The sequence below is a fragment of the Psittacula echo genome (genome assembly GCF_963264785.1).
Source record: "Psittacula echo genome assembly, chromosome: 1".
Classification (NCBI taxonomy): domain Eukaryota; kingdom Metazoa; phylum Chordata; class Aves; order Psittaciformes; family Psittacidae; genus Psittacula; species Psittacula echo.
In genome coordinates this window covers 76,787,622-76,809,465 of record NC_137735.1, presented here as the reverse complement: position 1 = coordinate 76,809,465, position 21,844 = coordinate 76,787,622, and the positions used below count along the sequence as shown (strand labels likewise).

The 21,844-nt window shown below is 39.7% G+C and overlaps 1 protein-coding gene across 2 annotated transcripts in view; it reads right to left on the bottom strand.

The window, feature by feature from the left end:
* Nucleotides 1-15,067, bottom strand: part of PDE5A (phosphodiesterase 5A) — a gene marked incomplete at both ends in the record, with an annotated part of 62,163 nt that extends 47,096 nt beyond the window's left edge. For both annotated transcript variants that reach the window (XM_080635281.1, XM_080635282.1), the window contains 2 exons: nt 548-1,130; nt 14,964-15,067. In XM_080635281.1, the coding sequence (XP_080491407.1) occupies nt 548-1,130; nt 14,964-15,067 (687 nt within the window). The remainder of the gene's footprint in view (nt 1-547; nt 1,131-14,963) is intronic.
* Nucleotides 15,068-21,844: the final 6,777 nt, after the last annotated feature.

The window sequence follows — 21,844 nt, the reverse complement described above, 5'->3', positions numbered from 1 at the left end:
TCTGGCTTTACATTAAATAACTCAAATTGAAGAGTGTCATTTCATCTGGGAGACCTCTATAGAGTTCAAACTCTTCACCTGGTTCTTGTTCATTCAGCTCCAATTCTTTGTATTTCAAGTATGATAGAATTCTCTGAAGTATTTTTAGTCACAGTACTCCGGTTTTACACTCACAAATTAATTCATTTTGGCGCAGAAGCATCTTACGTCCTTGCACAGGCAGAAATGTAATCATTTAAGTGTCCAAAGATAAAAATGCAAATACTGGTGTGCATTTAGCAGGTTCAAATGGGGCTGATATCTGACTGCTAATGTCAAACTTATATAATTTATTTTGATGTTAGCCAGTCATAGCTACATATTTCTGTATAAGCACATATGTATTATACATACATTCTAACCGAAAGCATGGTATCAGATTTGCATCTTGACCGGTTTAAGTCACTATAACTCCTAATACATGTACTAAAACGGCAATATCACAACAACTGATAATACAGCTTTTTCTTTTTTCAAGAATTGTTCAAGATAAATTTTCTTGGTTTACCTCGTAGGCATTCTTGATGTTCAGAGGTTGGCCTATAGCTGCCACATGCCCAACAATGCCCTTGTTCCACTCCAGGCGAATGCAGCTGTTGGAAGCTTCTTCCAGGGTAGAGCCTTCTGCCACATCAAACAGTCGGCTTACAAGAAACTTCTCATTAGAGCTGTCCTCACAGACCAAGAAGAGGGAATAGCGATCAGCTGCTATAAGCTCATGAATATGTAGGAAAATTTTATGGCACAGCGCTGTGACATCTAAGTGACTAGAAATATCTTTCACAAGTTCCAATAGTCTTGAGCACTGATCCCCTGCACTGGTCCCAATTCTCGGAGATTGCAGAGGCATCTGTTCCTTCTTTTCAGAGCCAGAGAGGAAGCTCACTGCTCCTACTGAGTCCTTGACAAAAATCGGCCTTAAGGGTCTGTCAAATTCAGAAGCAGAGATTTTCCTCACTGGGGCCCCAGGGTTGGTAGTCTCGGCACAGACAGGCTGGTGACAAGCACAGAATTCACTCTGGGACTTGATTCCTTCCTTGCAGACTGGGATGGTGTGAACTCTCTCAGCAAACCATGCATTAACCATTTCTCTGAAAACAAAAATAAAAACATAGTTGCATTAACCATTTCTCTGAAAACAAAAATAAAAACATAGTGAATGATGCAAGTTAAAAGTCCTCAGGAACTAATACATATTTAAAAAGGACACTGCAAAGATAGTAACTTTAGACCTTTACATACAGTGGACATGAGTGCAGCTTTAGTGTTCCCCTATATCAATATTCTCATATTTTATGTAGCACTTAGCCTAGATTAAGCAGTAATGGCTTACGCCCCATAAAAAGGAAGCTATTTCTGCCTAAAGGAAATAGCTGAACAGGGCAGAGGAAGACTCCTTACACTGTGGCTGTCAGGATATACATCGGAAGTTTACACTGTAATTTTGCACTTGAAAAGTTCTGGTCCATACCATTGCTAAGATTTGGATTTCTGTGTACGATGAATACATATTCATATGAAGACAAAACGTGATGGTTTAATTCTGGTTTTCTAGACCATCCCTAACTTTTAAAAAGTCAATTTTGAACCTTAATTGTCTCTGTCAAATCACCTGCAGCCCCTGCTATTTTTATGTCACCTATACACTATTTTTATGTTAACTTCCTTTGCTCTCTCAGGGTTAATGAAAAACGCTGGTTTGACTCAAAGCACAAAGTTTTGCTTGAAAACTGTCAGGCAGGAATATGAATATTTCTAATTCAACCCCCCTCAAAATAATGAAAAGACATGCTGTTTTCATGCATCTCTCCTTTTTCCTTTCCTTGCAGATGAAACTCACGCCTCACTCAACCCAAAATACTGAGTACCCACAAAATTACACTTTTGAAGAGTTTGCCATTGAACTTCAGTTTTTAACTAAACTCTAGTATTTATTTCTCAAATTAACTTAGCACTAGAATTTCAACCCTAATAATATGCTCATCATAATAACTAAGTACAGTATATCTTGAATTATTCATAAGCACATATCATCAATAACATGAGTATACTTTTTTCTTATCACCACAATATTTTCTTGTAAAAAATCTGTTGGTTTTGTTTGTTTGTTTGTTTGGGGTTTGTTTTTCAGATGTTGGGGTTTTTTTGGTGGTGATGGTTTGTTTTTGTTTTCTTTGGTTTTGTTTGTTTAATGCAGGGCTTTTTATTTCATTTACTCATTGTCAAGGATTTGTCAGAGCATATGACCAACTCTCAGAAGAAATGTTTGTTTTCTGAGTTACATAATGTATGGGCCTATGAACAGCAAAAATCCTATTAAAGTCGTATCATTTGGAAAACTTTATGGTGGTCATGTTTTAAATCTTAGATATTTTTTATTTGCTCAGCTGACCACAGGAATTTCAAGAGTGAAGCTGGATGAAACCATGGAAATTTGTCAGGTTAGTCAGCTACTGATCAGTTACATGCATCAACATATGTTCAGTATGAAAAGCACTGTACAGAGGCTTTTTTTCCTTACAGAACAGCTTCATCGATGTTGTAGAATGCAATAATACATATAATTAACTATTAAATTCAAAGTAAAGTAATAGATTAAAATCTAAAGTCCATCAATATAATTTTATTAGCATGCAATCCACAACAGGAAACTTGCTTGTCTTCTATTAGAGAGGTTTGAAAGAGTTGTTCAGATTTTGCAAGCATGTATCATTTGGAGATCTCAACTGTAGGCAAACATGCTATGAGAAACTGAATTGATTTGAGAAATCATGTGAGGGTAAAGGGAGCACCTGGGCAAAGAAAAGTCATATTATTGCACCCATTCCACTTCAGTGCTAGCTACCTGGTAATTTTTTTCCCTCAAGAAGTCCGACTGAGGTAAGTATCACTAAGCATAGCACTACAAAACCAAATTCTACTCTGACTCACACAATTGCAACTCCAAATAAATGGATGACAGCCTATTCTTTATTTTGGGTTCTCTCTGCACACTGTGGTCCTGATCATGCAAAACCTTATATACACAGTTAAGTATCATTTATAGCCCCCATGATCTTCAAGGCTGACTGGTCAGTGTGTTCACATAGGACATTTGTGGATCTTCTGACGAGTCCAAAACCACTGAATGAAAAGTTGGACACAATTAAGGTGGTGGGAGCTTTGCCCACCACAGAGCTAGGATTTCATCTCATGTTTTCACATTTTCCATGAAGCTCCTGGAGCAGTGCTTGCTGTAGCAATAATATACCTCAATTAGCATCTATTATAAATTTTCCAGCAATCTAAAGCAAGTCCAGTTACTGGAAACATGGTGCCAGCGAACACAATGAATTCCACTGTTATTCTGGAAAGAGTTTTGGTTCATTGCTTAGCCACTTATTTTTAAAGGAAGCTCTGATTTTTAAGTATATTAATAAAACCTACCAATGATCCTTCCTTATTACAGTAGGAATATGTATTTTTTGTGGAGTTACCTCATCCAAATGTTCTGCACCATAAAAAAGCATAAAGAACAATTATATATTATTTAACTTTGACTTTAACAAGATTACTTTATAGTACTTAAACAGGATAAATATTAAATGTGGAGGCTGTGGCCATGTATTACTGAAATATACAGTTTGCGTAGGGCAGTATCACATTTGCAAAAGCTGCTTTAATGACAGTCAAAGTAAGAAGCTAGGATTTGATAATCTTTGGGATTTTCATTTATTAAACTGAGAAAGCAGAATCAAAACTTGAGATTAAAATGACCAAAAGTATCATAAAGAAAAATGAAAAGCTTAAAATGCAGAAGTTTATAAGTAAACACAGTACAACCTCTAAAATCAGTGCTGATACTTTTTGTCCTCATATGTGCTATGTTTATGTTGTATGTGGTTTCTTTTTGTTTTACCCTCCTCTCCTCAAGAAGAGCAATTACCTGGAGATCTTAGCCTTTTCTACACAGAATTTATCATAAAGGCTGCAGAAAAGAACCTGAAAATGGGAGCTGGGTGTGTTTGAAGCCTCAGACACCAGAAAGTAGATAGAGAATAATTACTAGCTGTAAAAGAAGGTTTGTGACTTGACCTAGTTCTATGAGTGTGTGTGCTGACTTGATTTTTTTCTCAACATCGAGGACTGGCATTCATGTACAACAAGATTTAAAAGTAAATGTTATAGCCTGATATTGATGGAAAGCATTCTTAAACTCCAAGTGACTAGGCATAGGAAGCTGTGCACTTTGTCTAGGCATGTTTGAAAATGCACATGGGTGAACCTGTACTATTGCAGAGTGACAGCTATTTGTAGAGCAATCTGAATGACTGTTTATTTACGCATTACGAAAGGAGAATATACAACACTATCATTTCACCTAGCTCTCTTTTAGGCTGAATTTACTATGGAAAATAAACATTCACTTCTCTATTTTATGGAGGGTATTGAAGGATGTGGAACGTAACTGTAAAATCATTTACATGAAAGTAATTACATTTCTTTCATAAGAACTGACAACTTGTTAGGTATCTGCACTATTTATGAAACACTTTGACATTGAACAGAACTATATGTGGAGCTGCATAATTCTGAGTAACATATTCCTGTCCCCTTTAACATCTCTTAGATAACTGTTGTCCAATAACTTGCCAACATAGAGGGCAATTCTCAAAAAGCTCTGTATGTTAACAACAACAAATCCTTAACTATACTGTTTAAAGCATGATTTTCAACTTCCAAGCATCTAGGCATTTTTATTTGGGCAGCAGGAAAGCCGTTCAAATTCAGCTGGAATAAGAACAGTGTTCACTGACCTTTACTGAATGCCTCTTCTAACAAGGAAACTATTTAGCTCATTTTACACACATGCGGGTAGAAAAACTAGCATTTCACATTAACTGATGTGTTCGAACTATTTAAAATCCATCAGACAAAGACTTGACATACATTTGCTTGTTGATACTCAATCCTATTTAACAATGCATGACAAGAAGAATATTGTTACTAACACAATTACTTTCTCAGTGCAGAATTAACTTGACAGATACATACCAGACACATACTGAACTACAAGTGAGGTTACTGGATATGAGTAACAAGCACTATGTATGATTAATTAAGACATTATTTTTAAAGGACTGCAGGAAGAAACAAACACATGGGACTATTCTATTCATATAAATAGTCCTCAGTTAGGCACTGAGATCATCAAGAGCTGATTGTAAGAACAAGACGCTTGCTGTAGAATTAAGTTTAGAAATTGCAGGAGTGTATTAAACAGGAGCAGATACTGATCCACAGTGATCTACACAGATAGTTAAAACCAATGCAATGTCTCCGAACCAGCACAGCAATTGCTGCATGTTGAGGTGTTGCATGTTGAGGCATCAGCATCCATTCCTGATGAGCTGCATGCATCCTGTACTGCACTATGAACCTTTACTGCAGTGTGAGCCTCTGCTAGAGAAAACTGTAATTTATCCCAGAGTTCATAAATAGAAAGAGTTGCATATGAAGTAACCATTTTTTAGTCATTTCCATCAGCTAAATCTAGTCTTTCCTGCATAAAACACCCTATAAAATTTCAAAGGAGCATGGCAATAGTGACTGCTGAATTTGGCTGGTGACCTCATCAGCATATCCCAAAATTGGAAAGGAATTTTGAAGAGATAGTGATGAGAATGGGATGAAAATACAATGTCAGGTGAAACATTTAAAGAAAAAAAAATTGTGGGATCCTCCCCTCTATAATACTTATATATGTACGCACTTGTATATATATATGCACATTATCTGCACTCCATGAGAACTCAGAAATTTCAGGGGAATTAAAACTCTTTGGCCCTGACAGCTTAAACACTGTACACAAAGTAGACCTGTCCCTAAAGCAGGAAGTTTTCAGTATGAATAGGCAACAAAAATAGAAAACCACTAGGTGAAAAAACACAGGCACAAAGAAGCAACATGGTTTGAGCCAAGTCACACAGAACAGCACAAGTAGACCTGAAGTCTTCAGATCTGCGACTTGATGAGAATCTTGCTTTATTTCCTCTGCTGTATGTATCAAACCATGCTGACCTGACACTAATTATTATTCTACTCATACACTGGGAATATTAAATAATTTATTGTACCCACCTTTTCTTCATTGTGATTATCTTGAAAATACACAGTATACTTTTGCAAAAAAAAACAAAAAAACCAAACCGGTGCGGATGCTTATAAAGTAACAGCCAGATTATAATTATATTGCTCTCACATGTAGCCACACTACATATGTAAGACCATAGCAATTGTGAACCCGCAGCAGGTATGTAGTGTCTGTGGAGAAAATGTGCAAAAACGGCAAAAAAAGTAACAATGAGACGCAGCAATGACAGTATACTGCATCTTAACTATCTTGCACAAAGAATGCATAATAATTACTGTACCATAAAAGTAGTGAGTAATGAGTAGCTTTCAGTGAAATAACAAATAATTCCTCATTTTCTCTGTTGCTCATAGGTCTTTTATATATACAATGTGCAACCTTTCCGCAGTGGTGTGGCCTGTTTGCTAATTTGTCATGCAAACCAGCAGCTACCAAAGACACACTTCAGAAGATGGATTCAATCCAAACTTGCCTACTAGGAAACGCCCACTTTCAAGTATCTGAATTCCTGTGGCCTAATCCTGCCAATGCTGAAATCAACAATATTTCAAGCTCAGCTTCGTAATTATTTTCTTAATTGCTTTCCTTAAAATAACCACTAGATGTCTTCAAATTTCTTTCACGCATCTTGACATAGAAATTATTTTAAGCATTAGCAACAGCTCAAAAACTATTCAGTTTTAACAAATGAGTTTGAAAGTCAGTGTCACTTTAACATTATGCTTGCCTTCCCATTTTCTTGCCAGTACATCCTATTCCACTGTCATGTTTTAAGTGTTTTTGTCTCCCCTCTGGCCATGGAAACATTTAAGTAAACTGTGTAAGGCCCCAGTAGATGGGAATAGTAAACTGACTGTAAAATAAGTGTTTTCAAGTTAACTAAAGAAGAAAAAAAAAAAGATTGACAAAGTTAACAGTTGTTTTTCCTTGAAACATTTCCAATTGTAGTTACTAGAGATGCTATTGCTAATAGTGGTAGGCAAACAGTTTTTAAAGACAAAGCTTAACTTAAAGTCTGTGTTATTTTTTTGCACAATGCAGTCAAATTTATAAGCGTACATTTAACTGTAAACATTTTAAGTGGCCTGACTGACTTCTGTTTGAATACAGATCTAAATTAAGAACTCTAATTCTTGATTCAAACCATGCTCGTGAAAGAGTGAAATACAACTTTTTAGAACTATGAAACAATGTAAATCTTGTCTGAATGCTCATATTATTTTTTAAAATAAGAGGCAGAGGTTCCTTTATTATTTGAAGCAAAAGTATTTGAAATGGAGGACTACTACTAACAAGCTATTCTTGGTTATTTTCAAGCTTTCTTTAACAACCAAACTGCAAGTTTACCTTTTCACAAAAAAACTTTCCTCCATATAAGGGACTTTCTACTCACACTATAAAGACAGAAAAAATTCTTGGGGATTGAAGGTCAGATTCTAAAACATGACCTTTATTTTTCCTCCTATTTTTGAGCTTCTTGTTCCAAGCTCAAAAGAATTAAAAAAAACTATGTACCTAATTATTTTGTTGTGGAAAGCAATAGGACAATGCTAATGGTTTTGGTGAAAGACAGATTAAAAGTTAAATTCACACCTGCCTTGAGACCTCACTTAAGTCAGGCACCACTTCAGTTCCATTTAAATTCCTAAAATAGGGGTTAAGTAGGACTTAAGTGGTGCAGAGGCTTTAGGATGGCTCTCAGTGCTGGGTTGAATTCAACATAATGCACAAATATATTTTGTGGCTATATTTTCAGTGCCAGAGCTAATACAAAATTACAGCCATTGAGTTATTCACAAGGGCCACTTGAGCTGGCCTTCCTTTCTGGCACTTCGTAAATAGCTGGGTTTGCATTTCATGCTCCCCCTCTTCCTTTTTTTTTTTTTTTTTTTTACCTTTTGGTTGTGTTCAAGTAGATTATATAAATGTATAAATGAGAAAGCATTCCATGTAATTGTATGTATACTTCTTTGCCAGTAAGGGAGAGACGTGTATTCTGTCATTTTATTAATTATATTTATTCATGACAAAAGCAAAATGCTTCCTCTTTAATGGTGAAAATGAAAATAGGTGGTAGCATATTAGCTCAAATCAAGAATGCAGTATTGTCTAAAATTGCTTTGTTTGTAATTCTTGAGTCTCATAGTCCTACATAACTGAGCTTTTAATCTATCAGTCAAATAGGCATGAACACAGGCTATGATACACTTTATTTGATCTGAAGACATCACAGGTGATGTATCACACATTTTGTCTTTGTGTAGAGAGCTAGCACCATGTCCACACATTATGAAAGTCTCACTTCAGCCTCACAATTAGACTCATCAGTATTTTCATTTTATATATGTGGTCTTGGTCCTAATCCTGTACAAAGACACGAATTTCCTCCTCACGTGATGGTTCATCCACAGATGCCCAACACAAAACTTTCATGAGCTTCTACGATTTAGAAATATAAGATAGGCATCAAACTTTCTCATCACCCACAGAGACAATGTATGCCTCAGCTCCACTTATCTTCCTAGTTGCCAGAAATTTGACCCTGTCCTCTAAAGTGTTCCTAGTAAGAGCAAAAAAATGGAAATGAGATTTCAAACGCTGTTGGCATTATCAAAAGTACTATAATACGAAAACAAAATTACCCTGAAATTACAGAAGGCAAAATGACAGATTAACTGTTAAAGCAGTTCACCCCATCTTATTTTGTACCTGTTCTCTAAGGTTTACCAGTTGTACTTTAATTCATGTATTGTGCATGCACATTTATTACCTAGAGCAAATGCTACGTAGTGAAAGCACATTCTCCTTGTAACTGCTCAGTACTATCTGCTGACTAGTGTATCTTCACACCAGAAATTCTGTGTAGGAGTTCAGCTTTTGGGGAATTAAAGATGGAAATTGCTAGTAAGCTAGTAAGTGATTTTTTATCATTTCTCAAATTAGTTTCTTCAGTCTACAGTAATTGGTTTAAGAGAGTGTTTCCAAAATGATCCAGCACACTACTAACTTTATTTCCAAGAATAAATGCCAAAAATACTTAATCACATTTACAACTTCATGAATGTGAGTAACATTCCTTACCTTCTTGAGTGCTTTTTGAATATGGAGTTCAAAATATTCTGGAAGGATCTTAATACTTTGCAGTTATCAAGAAAGGCATAGAGACAGAGACACCTTATTTGTAAGTGGTACAATTATGGAGATCGCTAAACCAACAAGAAAACTTTCCAAGATCTCATAGAAATCAATTTTTTTTTCTGTACTTCATTCTTGGAAAAGCTCTGTAAGCATCCAATAAAACCAAGTAAGTGGGAGAAAATATTCTGATCCCTGCATTAATACCACTACTTCCTGTGGTTTCAAGCCATGGTTGAAAGAATCAGTGGTCTGCAGTCTTCTTGTATATGCTTTGCTCAGGATAACTTAGAAAAGCAAGACCCCTTTTCAGCATGTTAGAACAATTTGCATAGGATTCTGTGCCACTACTAGAAAACTGTTAGTGGTCCTTCAATCACAGAAGTTTAAAACCCACTGCCTACTTACTAAGGTCATGCTAGAGATGAATATGGCTCATACCTGTCTATTTTTAGGATTGTTATTTGTACGTCAGCAATATCTCTTGAAGAAAAAATAGAGGCCAAAGCGCATTTCAATGCAGAAAATCTGCAATAGCTCTGTCTTAGAAAATCCGAATTTTTATACCCTTACTCCAAAAATTAATTTTCTTTCAATTAGGAAAAAACTTAAGCACATGTATATTACCAAACAAAACAATAACATAATGCATATGACGTATAATATTTACGAGATTGAACTTCAAATAGCTGGCTCAAAATGAAAGACCTTTTTTAAAAGCCCTCTAGACACGGAGATTAGAAGGCAAATATCCTAAATAATTTTGCACTCTAGACAGCACATTACAAACTGGTTGTCCACCTGCCATCATTAAGAAAATAAACCCAAACAACTGTACTTGAGTTTTTTCCAAAGTAATAAATGGCAATTGATATATTCAAGTTGTGCAATATCTGAATTCCAGCAAAGTACAGTTTTCCAGTAAATGCCACTTCTGGAATCCTAAATTAAGAACTATGAAGTACCATCCTGTTAAGGACATTTCTTTTTCCAAATACAAACCCACCTTAATTCATTTGTAAATATTTCCCAGCCCTGCTAATAAGCCAAGATGTATTTATAATGAAATAATCTTACTTCCAGTGAAAAGCATACAAGACCTAGATTAACAATTTGTATCTATCATGCCATTCATACATTTAGGAAACCAAACAAAAACTGCAACTGCAGTTGCCACTAATTGAGGGGAGAACTTTTACTTTGGCTATTTTGGCAGTCTGCTGCTTCTGATCTCAAAGAGCACTAACAGAGAATCACTTCCGCATTTTTAAAAGTAGGGACAAACAAGATGTTAGAAATGCAGAAATATTCCTTAGGGGTTGAAAACAAGTATTATGTTTGAACACGACAATGCATGGATTGTTTTTCTGAAAGAAACATAAAAAGATAAAACTTCAGGAAAACCAAAAGAAAGTTGATTCAGCCATAAATGCAGTACAACTTTGTCACAAAAAAAAATCATGCCTTTATAGTGTCTAGTTAGAACAATTACATTTGTAGCAGCAGCTACAAAGAGCCATATAACAGTTGGGTAAACATAAAACAAAATCTAAAGGAAGAATCATTTTACTTCAAAACGTTTCTGCTTTCCAGGAAGCCAGACCATGATAGCCAATTCTAGAATTTTGGAAGGGGAAAAAAATAGCAAGAGGAGCTGGGGAAAAAGAAAAAAGAAGGAATAAAATAAATAGCTAAAATTTAGTAGGAGCTAGGTATTTAGAAATGCTCGAAACCCTAAGTGTGCAGTACCAGACTCTCCAGCCAGGTTTGTCAACCAGCACACACTATCACTTAGTCAACCAAATTCAGCTGGTCACCAGCGTGTGCTGGTAACATACTTCCTCTTTGCTTTTCTGCCCTTTGATCATACTGTAATAATACCAAATGAATTACAACTATTGATATATTATCACTGTATTTCACTTGTATGCACCTCTGCTACAAAATAAAGTAATAACTGATTCTGTTGCTTCCTACTCAAGGGATCACAGTTTATTCTACTCAAACGAGGGAGCAATGTAAAGCTATCCTCCTGGATTATATGCTTGTAGGATTGTAACCTTGCATTGTACAGGTGGAAGTCAGTCACCATAGGTATACTGCAGAATATGTCAGTGCACTTAGACACCAAAGACTTGAGGAAGGCACTGATGTGGCCCGCCTGTAAATGCTATCAAACTCAAGGCATTGCAGGATCAAAATGCAGGCATATACTTTTCTTCTACAACACATTTTAGGGGAGAGGAGGAAAGCAGAAACAAATTTGTTAAGTAGACAACCTGCAGCCCTTCTCCCAACGAATCCAGAATATGGATTTTTCTAATCACTGTCAAGTTAAGAAAAATAGCTAACACAAGCTAATTGTGAAGGAAAATATATGTTTTCTTTTGAAGTGCCATCTTCACAGAAAATACAATTTTTATCTAAACCATGAAAACTGATACTAATATCACTGACCTATGCAAAATGGAACAAGAGGTTCCATTTAGAAGAAATAGAACTATTTAACCCTAACTATTCTGTGATTCTATGATTCTATGATCTGACCCCTATACTTAAAAATATCAAAAAAAACCCAAAAAACCCACACAAAACCAACAGAACAAATCTGCAGCATAAGAGCACCCAAAGCATTTCTTTTATAAGTATTATTTAGACACCTAATTAAAGCATTTTTTGTGGGAATTACCAAAAGAACTACTGTATAAAACACTACGGGAATTAATTAGTTGCACAGAAAAAAAAAATGAATACCTGTCATAAACTTGCTAAATTAGGCTCTGATTCAAAGTTCATTACTATCAGTGGAAAGGGCTTGTATTACTCTGTAGTAAACGGTTGCGCTGGTCATCTTTTCCTATTCTTGCATATAAATATTTGAGAAACAGAGACAGAAACTATCCATCTGCAATTGTGCCTTGCAGTATGAAGTAGAATATGCCTCTGTGCTCTGAAAGGTATCAAATTAACTCTCCTTTTAGTCTATTGCTTTTAGCACCCATGAGGACTTTGGCATATTATGAAGCAAAATAAAAACTGAGAAGCAGTAAATTAAGACTAGAAAACAGCTGAAACTAGTTCAAAAAACTCTGCTTTACTTGACAGAGTAAATATAATGCCAAGTGACAAAACATTAACAGCGTAGTCTTTGTTCAATGTATTGCTGTTGTAGAAAGATTCCACTAAAATAAAACACAGCATTAAATGTTTGGGCATTTAACATGAAATGTTAACATTTAACATTAAATGTTTTCATGTTCTAAATAACACTACAGTATAGAACATTAAACCTTTTGTAAAGTACATCAATTCCTTCAAACTGCTCAGCTTTACAGCATTTAGTGGATAAAATCTAGTTATAGTCTTCTATTTATATAATAAGGACAAAAAAAAAAAATCCAAAAACCACCCCAACCATTCCATGCAAGACAGCAGAGAAGAGACTTTTGAGGCAAACACAATGTTTCATCACTTCAAAAACATCCTGGAGCTGTGGCCAAGCAAGAACTCAAAGTCAACAGTTTTCCTGCAGAACTGAGAGCATTGCTATCATGGAGACATGGCCAAACTTTATTTGTGACCACTGCCTGTTTGAGACCCACACAAACACCAAACTATGTCTCAGTATTAAAAAACAAACAAACAAACAAAAAACAAACAAACAAACAAACAAAAAAAACAAAACACCAAAACCAAACCAAACCAAACAAACAAACAAAAAACCCAAAAAAACAAGGGAAAAAAAACCAAACAAAACTAACCAAACCTCTCTGTGGGTCCGTGGGGAAACAAATCTGACACAGCACATACTATTAATTAGCATTCCTATTTGTTCAATGCTACTTCCAGTTTCCAAAGGAAGTGTGACAGGCTGAACTAATAAAATGTGCCTTCTCAAAGCTGCTAACACCCTATTTCCTGGGCAAACAAGCTACCCTTCAACTACACACCATGCCCTACTGTTCTGGAGAAGATCAAGGTTAACTACTTACATCTATGCATCCAGCACCTATGCACAGCGTTTAAAAATCACAAACATTAAAAGACATTTTACATGGAATCTTTATTACTTTTCTGTCAAATGAACCAAAGAAAGAGAGGAGACTGCATGACAGATGGTCACAAGAAAGCAAGTGATCCCTGAAGCTTTCAAGCTTGCTGCGAGTCAATTATTAATGGGGATCTCTCTTCTTACCACTCCATCCTATGCAGAAAGGAGCAGCAGCAAAACCCCGCTCTGAATGCATCCAGCCCGCCCTGCTAAGTGACTTGGGACAGCAGGAAACCAGCATCGGTGAGCAGATGGTGCCAGCGGCTCAGAAGCAAGAGAATAGCAGAGCGGAGAGGAGGGAAGCGTGTGCGAGGAACCAGCCAGAGGACTTACTAACCCGACTTCTCAGCTAAGAGGTACCGTGGGAGCTGCAGACCGCCGGTGCTCTGCATCCCCACTGCTTTGTTTATCGGAAAATATTCAAAACGGAAACCTGACCCCACTTCTAAAAATAGCGGAATTCACTTGATTTCAACTTGAAGTCCCACTGCCGAAGTGTGAGAACGGTTAACAAATACCTCGCCTTGTCTCCAAAAGGCAACATGTCAAGCCAGGAGAGAAAAGCCCAGATGAGCTCTCCAGGTCTTTCCATTAGGTTCTTTGCGAGAACCAGCACCGAGGTCAGGCGCGGCGCAGCCTCTCCCCCCTCCTTAAACCCTCCCGCCCAGCGGCGACCAGCAACTCCGCCTGCGCCGCGCTACCCCCTGCCGGGGAGCCTCTGCCCCTAATGAAAGACTGCCCTTCTGCCCCTACGGGAAGCCTCTGCCCCTACTGGGAGGCTGCCCCCTGCTGGGGACTCTGCCCCTGCCGGGGAGACTGCCCTTCTGCCCCTGCCCGCGCGTCCAGGGTCAGCGATCCCCCGCTTGCTGCCCTTCCCCAGGGCTGCAGGAAGGAGAGGGGAGCGGGATGCAGCCCCGGGGTGCAGCACGATGTTCCCGGCTGCAGGAGCCCGCTCCCCTCAGCGGCTGTACTCGTCCTGCTCCTCGGGCAGAGCTCGGCTCTTCAGTGCTCCCCGTACGGCACCAGCGGCCGCGCTCGACTCGTCAGCCCCCGTGGCGATAACGCACCGCCCCCTCCTCCCGACGGCCGTCGAGCTGTCAAGAAAGGTGACGAGCCCGCGGGGCGACTGAGCTCTTGAAGAGCAGCGCTTTGTTCAGAGACTACTGAGCAGTGACACAACGCGCCGTCCTGAAGAGAAGAGATGTTATCTGAGGCTTCGACATACTTCTGTTTAGTTGGCGGGGCAGGGAAATACGTATTGCTTGCTACTCGCAAGAAGTTGGCTATGCCTGTTTTAAACCACGGAGACCGCAAAATAAATCAATCGAACCCGGGGCAGGTTGCGGACCCCAGAGGGCCGGGCTGGGGCTGACGCTGGCGCTGCTCGCAGCACCACGGTGGCCCGGCCCGGGAGCCTGCGGAATGTGGCCGGCGGCGGCCGGAGCTGCTGCTCGGTTTCAGTTTTTGCGCTTTTGGTGAGGGGGGGAGGGGGAAATCGCTTTTTTCCCCTTGTATTTCTTTTTGTAGACAGCTAAGGTTAATGGAAGAGCGACCTTTTGCTGGGAAGAAAGGGTCTGCCTTTATCCACTGCCGTTCCGGTCTTACCTCGTAGCTTTCCTAACAAAGTAAGAGCGGGTGAAGTCGCCGTGATCGTCCAGCCACGCTTCCACCGCTTCCTGCTCCGGCGGGGGGGAGCAGATGCTCTCCATGCTCCGCGCCGCCGCTCTGCCGCCTCCTGCCGCTGCTTCGCTTGCTGTGGTCGATGTCCCCAGTCTCAGTCTTACTCCTGCTGCCGATGCCGATGCCCGAGACGGCCGGCGCCCCAGCTCCGCTCCCAGGTGCGCGGCCGGCAGGAAGCCCAGTGTCCCGCCCCAGCGCCGCGCCGGCAGCACCACCTCAGCTTATCTCCGGCCTGTCCGCCTGTCCCGCAGCGGACACCCGGCTCCGGCTGGAGCTCCACCTCCGCCGCGGTCCCGCAGCGCCCCGGGGGTCTGCCGCACCCCGGCCCCGCCCCGCCTGCCCCGGCGGTGCCCAGCACGGTGGCGGGCGAGGGCAGGCGGGAGGAAGGCTGAGGAAGGCGGTGGGTCTGCGGCCCGCGGCTCTCGTGCGCCGAAGCCGACCGGGAGCGGTTGGCCCAGGCGGTCCCCACGGAGATGAGTTAAAAAAGGGATGAAGAAGTAAATTGTTCACCCGCAGTCTGGCAAAGGGATTGTTTTTCTCTCCCGTCCCCATTTCACACTAATTTTCTTTTCAGCCTGCTTCAAAAAAGTGGTAAATTGGATGTCGCTATAGAGTATTTCACTGTTGGGTGTCAATATATGACCTTGGGCAGACCTCGGCTGGGCTATGAGTACTAAAGCCATGGTTTTTCAGTCCTCATGCCTACACTGAGGCTTTTAGATCTATTTGGGACATTTAATAAGCACAGCCTAATTTGAGGATGCTCAATTCACAAGCTTGTACTTTCTCTGCTATTAGGCAGTAGGGATTGAAATTTTGGTTTATGCTGAGCATCAGTTTCATGTGTTATATTTCCATTCTGAGACATGCATGTGCACACATTCGTAATAATTTGCAATCTGCATTTACAAAAGACCTTGCACAAAGCGTGATGCACATGTTTGATTTCCTGTGTCATCACATGCAGTATCTTTGAAGGTAAAATAGGAATAACAAACAGCAGCATGTTTCTTGGGAAACGGATAAACAGGATCTTTAAAATTATTCTGTGCAATCAGTTGAGAAATATATGAAATGTTTTGCACTGCTCCTAAATCCCTTTCAGTGCATGCAAGGCAGTGCACTTCAGATAGAGCAGCCATCCCTGTACACCTTAGCAATTTTGTTGCTGTACTGTCATTCACTGAATGGTCTCATAGGGAATATTGATCCTAGTACTGCTCATGCCATATCAAAAAGCAGTAGTAGAATTGTCAGAGGGGATTGAGACGGGAAAAATAAGAATAACAACATGTATGGAAATACCTTTTCTGTAAAGACGCAGACAAGTTTGTTTGCAAAAGGATTAATACAAATATATAATTTAATTACTGGTATTTAAAAAGTAAGATAGGATTTTCTCTGTCTCATAGGAGAACAACAAGGTAATAATGAAATTGTCAGCTTCAATACATAGCACCTCATTTCATGTAATTAGGAGTAGCACTAATAGAAATAAGCATTGGTACTCCAGTAACATCCAATAAGCCCCACAAGAACAGATATTGTACTAAGCACTGTAAACATGTAATATTAAATACTAAGCTAGCTGAGAAGCGTGCAGCATCTGTGGACTTCATGCCACAAGGTGCTGGGTGGTGTTGGGTGAAGCTGCCTCTACTGTGGACCGCTGCCCAGGTGGAGCCAGTGCACAGAAAGGAGGGGAAGCTGGACACTGCCACCTCATTGTGTGCTTCGGTTGGGGCTGGCAGCCACACGATTACTTAGCCTACAGATAAGAATCTGTAAAGCCAAGGCAAATTACTGTCTTCCTTGTGGATTCAGTGGTAAAGCAGCAGTTCAAAATTGCTACCCAAGCAAAGAATAGCACAGTCTTTCCCAAAAGAAATAAAAATGGAACAGTTGGGGGGCTAAAGGGATACTTTCTCTGTATCTGATGGATTTCCATGAATAATAATGAACATGCTGTTTTCATTTTGAAGGTGGCAGGTGGGGATGGAGGCCAAGCATAACTTGGTAATGAATGGTAAAAGTGGAAAAAGTCTTCCGTAAGTTGGCTTCCAAAGTGCTCTGAAAATGCTCTGTGTATCTTAGCTCACACCCAGCTTTCCAGTTTGTTTCCAGAACTCTGATGACAGAATTGATGTGCAGCAGCTATAAACCTGAAAAGGATTTGTGGTAATGACATACAAACATCTTTGTTGGTGACATGGACAGTGGGATTGAGTACGCCCTCAGCAAGTTTGCCGATGACACCAAGCTGTGTGGTTCGGTTGATACGCCGGAGGGAAGGAATGCCATCCAGAAGGACCTTGACATGCTTGTGAGGTGGGCTGATGCCAACCTGATGAACTTTAACCATGCCAAGTGCAAGGTCCGACTCCTGCGTCGGAGCAATCCCAGGCACGGCTACAGGTTGGGCAGAGAAGAGATTCAGAGCAGCCCTGCGGAGAGGGACTTGTGGGTGTTGGTCAATGAGAAAATGAACATGAGCCGGCAGTGTGTGCTTGCAGCCCAGAAAGCCAACTGTATCCTGGGCTGCATCAAAAGGAGCGCGTCCAGCAGGTCAAAGGAGGTGATCCTGCCCCTCTACTCTGCTCTCGTGAGACCTCACTTGGAGCATTGTGTGCAGTTCTGGTGTCCTCATCATAAAAAGGACATGGAACTGTTGGAACAAGTCCAGAGGAGGGCCACGAGGATGATCAGGGGACTGGAGCACCTCCCGTATGGAGACAGGCTGAGAAAGTTGGGGCTGTTCAGGCTGGGGGAGAGAAGGCTGCATGGAGACCTCATAGCAGCCTTCCAGTATCTGAAGGGGGCCTACAAGGATGCTGGGGATGGACTATTCATCAGGGACTGTAGTGACAGGACAAGGGGTAACGGGTTAAAACTGAAGCAGGGGAAGTTTAGATTGGATCTAAGGAAGAAATTCTTTACTGTGAGGGTGGTGAGGCACTGGAATGGGTTGCCCAGGGAGGTTGTGAATGCTCCATCCTTGGTGGTGTTCAAGGCCAGGTTGGATGAGGCCTTGGGTGGCACGGTTTAGTGTGGAGTGTCCCTGCCCATGGCAGGGGGGTTGGAACTAGATGATCTCAAGGTCCTTTCCAGCCCTAACTATTCTATGATTCTATGATTCTATGCCCAGTTCAATTTCAAAAGCTGCTTGTAGCAAAGCAGCATGCTTTAGAGCTCAGTATGGAAGCCTGAATGCTTTTCCTGCAGTAGGCCATTCTATACAGGACTGGTTGATGGGGAAGCTTTTTTGTCAGAAAGACTTTAGCTGAAGTCTTTCGCTTGCATCTTTCAAAAATATTGTCATGTAAGGAGGTAAGAAAGATCAGGGGTTTTGTCTGTGCCAGGCACATAAATTAGAAATACTGCTAATTTATGATAATCAGTAAGAAGAAATATGGAAGTATGCAATTGGAGAAGTTTGTATGTGATATTTTATGCTCAAAGAACTGTATATTTGTTTCCCTTTGAAAGAGAAGGCTTTAGTCTTCTAGTTGACTTACTTGTCTGACTTACTAGGTGACTTGGAGTAGCATTTAGCTTTGCTAAGAACTGGGAATTGGCTCTTGTTCTACGAGATTCTAAATCTGGAAAAGAGTTGGTCTATTTTGGTTCCTAAAACAAGTTTAGCCAGTAATGCTAGAATATAATAAGGTAGAGGAAACTATTCTGCTTCTTTTATTAGCCAGCACTTTAACATGCATATGCGAACACACATGCAGTGGAAGAATCCTAATATTAGTAAAGCAAGTTTCTATTTCTCTTCCAGTATTTAAGTTGCATAATGAGAGTGAAATAATAACCAAATGCAATTAATTTAAAATCTAATTGTTACTTTTAGTGATTAAAATACTAAACCACAAGAATGTCTTATCAGTTTATTCTCTCAGTCCAGTCCAAATAATTACTGGAAATGCTTCCCAAATAAACATAGCTATGCTGAGCTGCTCACACATTGCATAACCTGCCTGAGATAACATTGCATATGTCCTGCAGGAAGCTATGTAAAATAGTAGCTTCCTTCTATTTTTATTTTAATGTGATTGAGCATTTGCATCAATCAAAATACCATGAAAAATTATTGTTAAGCTCAGGAAAACAGCAGCTTCTCAAAGTTGTTTGTAATACACAGGTATTTGTCTGGAAAATACTGTCTAACTTTATCTCACGAAAAATTTAATTTAGAATTTGAGTTTGACATATTAGCATTTATATGTCAGATGAGCATTATGCTCAGATTTTAACCTTTTCTACTTCGTATTGGAAGTCTCAGGGTAGATTTGAAGACTGTCATCAAGTCTCTTAACCTTCTCTCCTTTAAGCTAAACAGTGCCATATTTTTCAATTCTTTCTTGAACATTATGTTTTCCAGCACTCTGATCATCCTTTTTCATTTTGGATGGATTTTCCCAGATTGTCTCTACCATTTCTGTGGCGTCTCACCAATCTGGATCAAGTAATCCAGCTGAACATATATCAGTAATAATGAAGCGGAAGGGATATTTGGGGTACCTTGGAGGCTGTGTTCCTGTTAATACGGTCACCCTTAGATATGCCATCTTGGCAACAGCCTGATATTGTTGGCTTGTGGTGACCAGATGTACTCTGTTCCATTTTTCTAAATCCTTTCCATGCAGTCAGGCATTGCCATACACATGCTTACTTCTGCCAAACTGTATTTTCTTGCTGTTGAACCTTTTTCATTTCATCCTATACTTGCAATCCATTTCTTCAATTTCTCAAGATTGTTTTGAGTTTTATGCATGTCCTCCAGCAGGTACTTGGCCTCTCTGAACTTAGTGCAAATTCTCTGAAGGACACAGGTTTGGACAATGATTAGGTACAATGCGGGTAGGTGAAATTGTGGGTGGACTTCTCAGCATCATTACTGGTTTAGCTGGCTAGAGCTTCTGGTGCTTAGATGTGAGAAGCACCTCTTCAGTGAACATGCAGACGCACCCCTGATCTGAGTGGGGAGATCACACCATGGCTGTACCATGTGGGGCAACAACAAATGCAGTACTTTAACTGGGTCAGAAGGGCTACAATCTGACCACCCATGTAGGCCATTTCCAATTGCATTCCACAGTTCCTTCTGGGCTTCTGTTCTAGCTGCAAATTGAAGCTGCAATCAACCTGTTCTTTCTTTTAATGTTTACATAGAGGTTGGCAGGGTTTACATAGAGGTAATAGGTAAGTAGGAAAATTGTGTAAGACAGATTTCATTCCAGGCCCTTCTCAAGTACATAACAAATCCTTTTATTTTTATTTACATGATACATGTAGCAACTACTGGCTAGTTAGTTGTTTTCAATTAGCAGTTGCTCTTATTATTACTTTTACTTGTGATTTTGAAGTATTACTTTTGTACTTCTACTTACAGATACTTATGAAGTCAAATTATAAATCAGTTTTTTTCCCTAATTGTGGTCATTGGGAGGAGACTCAGTGATGAACTATGTAAAATCAAAGATGAATCAGATGTTTTTCGTGTGCATATCCTCACAGTTTGAACCATGCTGTTTAAGGTTGTATGGGCTGCTTAAGCATGGGTGAGGAGGAGAATCCTGACTCCACTGGAGTAAGCGCAGTAGCTTTGCCCATGTCAGTGGATCCAGAATTCCATTTGATTCAATTCATAGCTTCTGTGTCTCTGCATTTTCAATTGACAGTTAGAAAGAATTGCCCTAGTGTGCAGTAGCTAAAGGTATTGTTCCCATCACCTTGCAGCTCTATGCTGGTCTTTTTTTTTTTTTTTTTTTCATGTTTCTTAAACATAATGCTACTTCACTTGAGACTTTGCAGCAAAGAAATTCTGTAACTGCAGAAGAGAGCAGGATACATATGCAAATCTGTTGAGGATCTGACCAGCGCTGGCACAGTGGGCAGCAGGATATACAGCTCAGTGTTTTCTGTTGTGAGTATTTGCATAACATAGCCTGCCAGAAATGGAACAGGGGGAGAATACTCTTGTGGGAAAAACCAAGAGGTAAATCCACAGCAGTTTGAAATACATGACAATCTCATCATGTTTTCCTAATAAAAGGCTATGGAGCCTCACTCAGCCGTTCAGCATTGATGCAAGGTTTTAGAAAGACATGTCCCCGAGTATGCTGCTCACATAGTTAGTTTTCTTTGCTGCTGAATGTTTCTTCTGGTTTTGCTTTGCATTTATCTGTTTTTAGCAGAATGTATGGAGCCTACTATGTTTTTTTCCAATACATGAAAAAGTCATCTGCTGTCTCATTTCTGTATTCAGAGACCGTAATTCTCTGTTAAATATCTTACATAATAAGCTAACAATTGGAGTTTCTGTAGACTCCCTATCATCACAAATTATTAGTATTGTTTCTCTTAGGAAAGCCTTTGGTTATTTGAGGTGTTTGGGGTTTTTTTCAGCACATTTTCCTAGTATTGATCTCTCTGAAACCACATAGAAGTGTTACTAGCAACAATGACTCCTACCACCTATCCCTCATCCTGTACAATAAGAGTAACTTTTGCCTACTCTTTGCTCTGAGAACGTGTGTCTGCTTGGGTCTTGTTTCTTTTCAGTCACTGCTTTTCAATTGTCTTTGTTCTTTTAACAAACAACTTTGTCTTCTCTGTGTTAAAATCTAGTCCAGATTTCACTTAGTGATCTTGGTTGGTCGCTTTTAATGGCCTGCCCTTCTCATTATTTATCTCTCTACCATTTTTGTAATCTGCAGCTTTTTCCAGCAATAATTTTATATTTTTGTTTTGATCATTCAGAATGGTTTGGGTCCATTTAGTATTGACCACAGTGATATCAT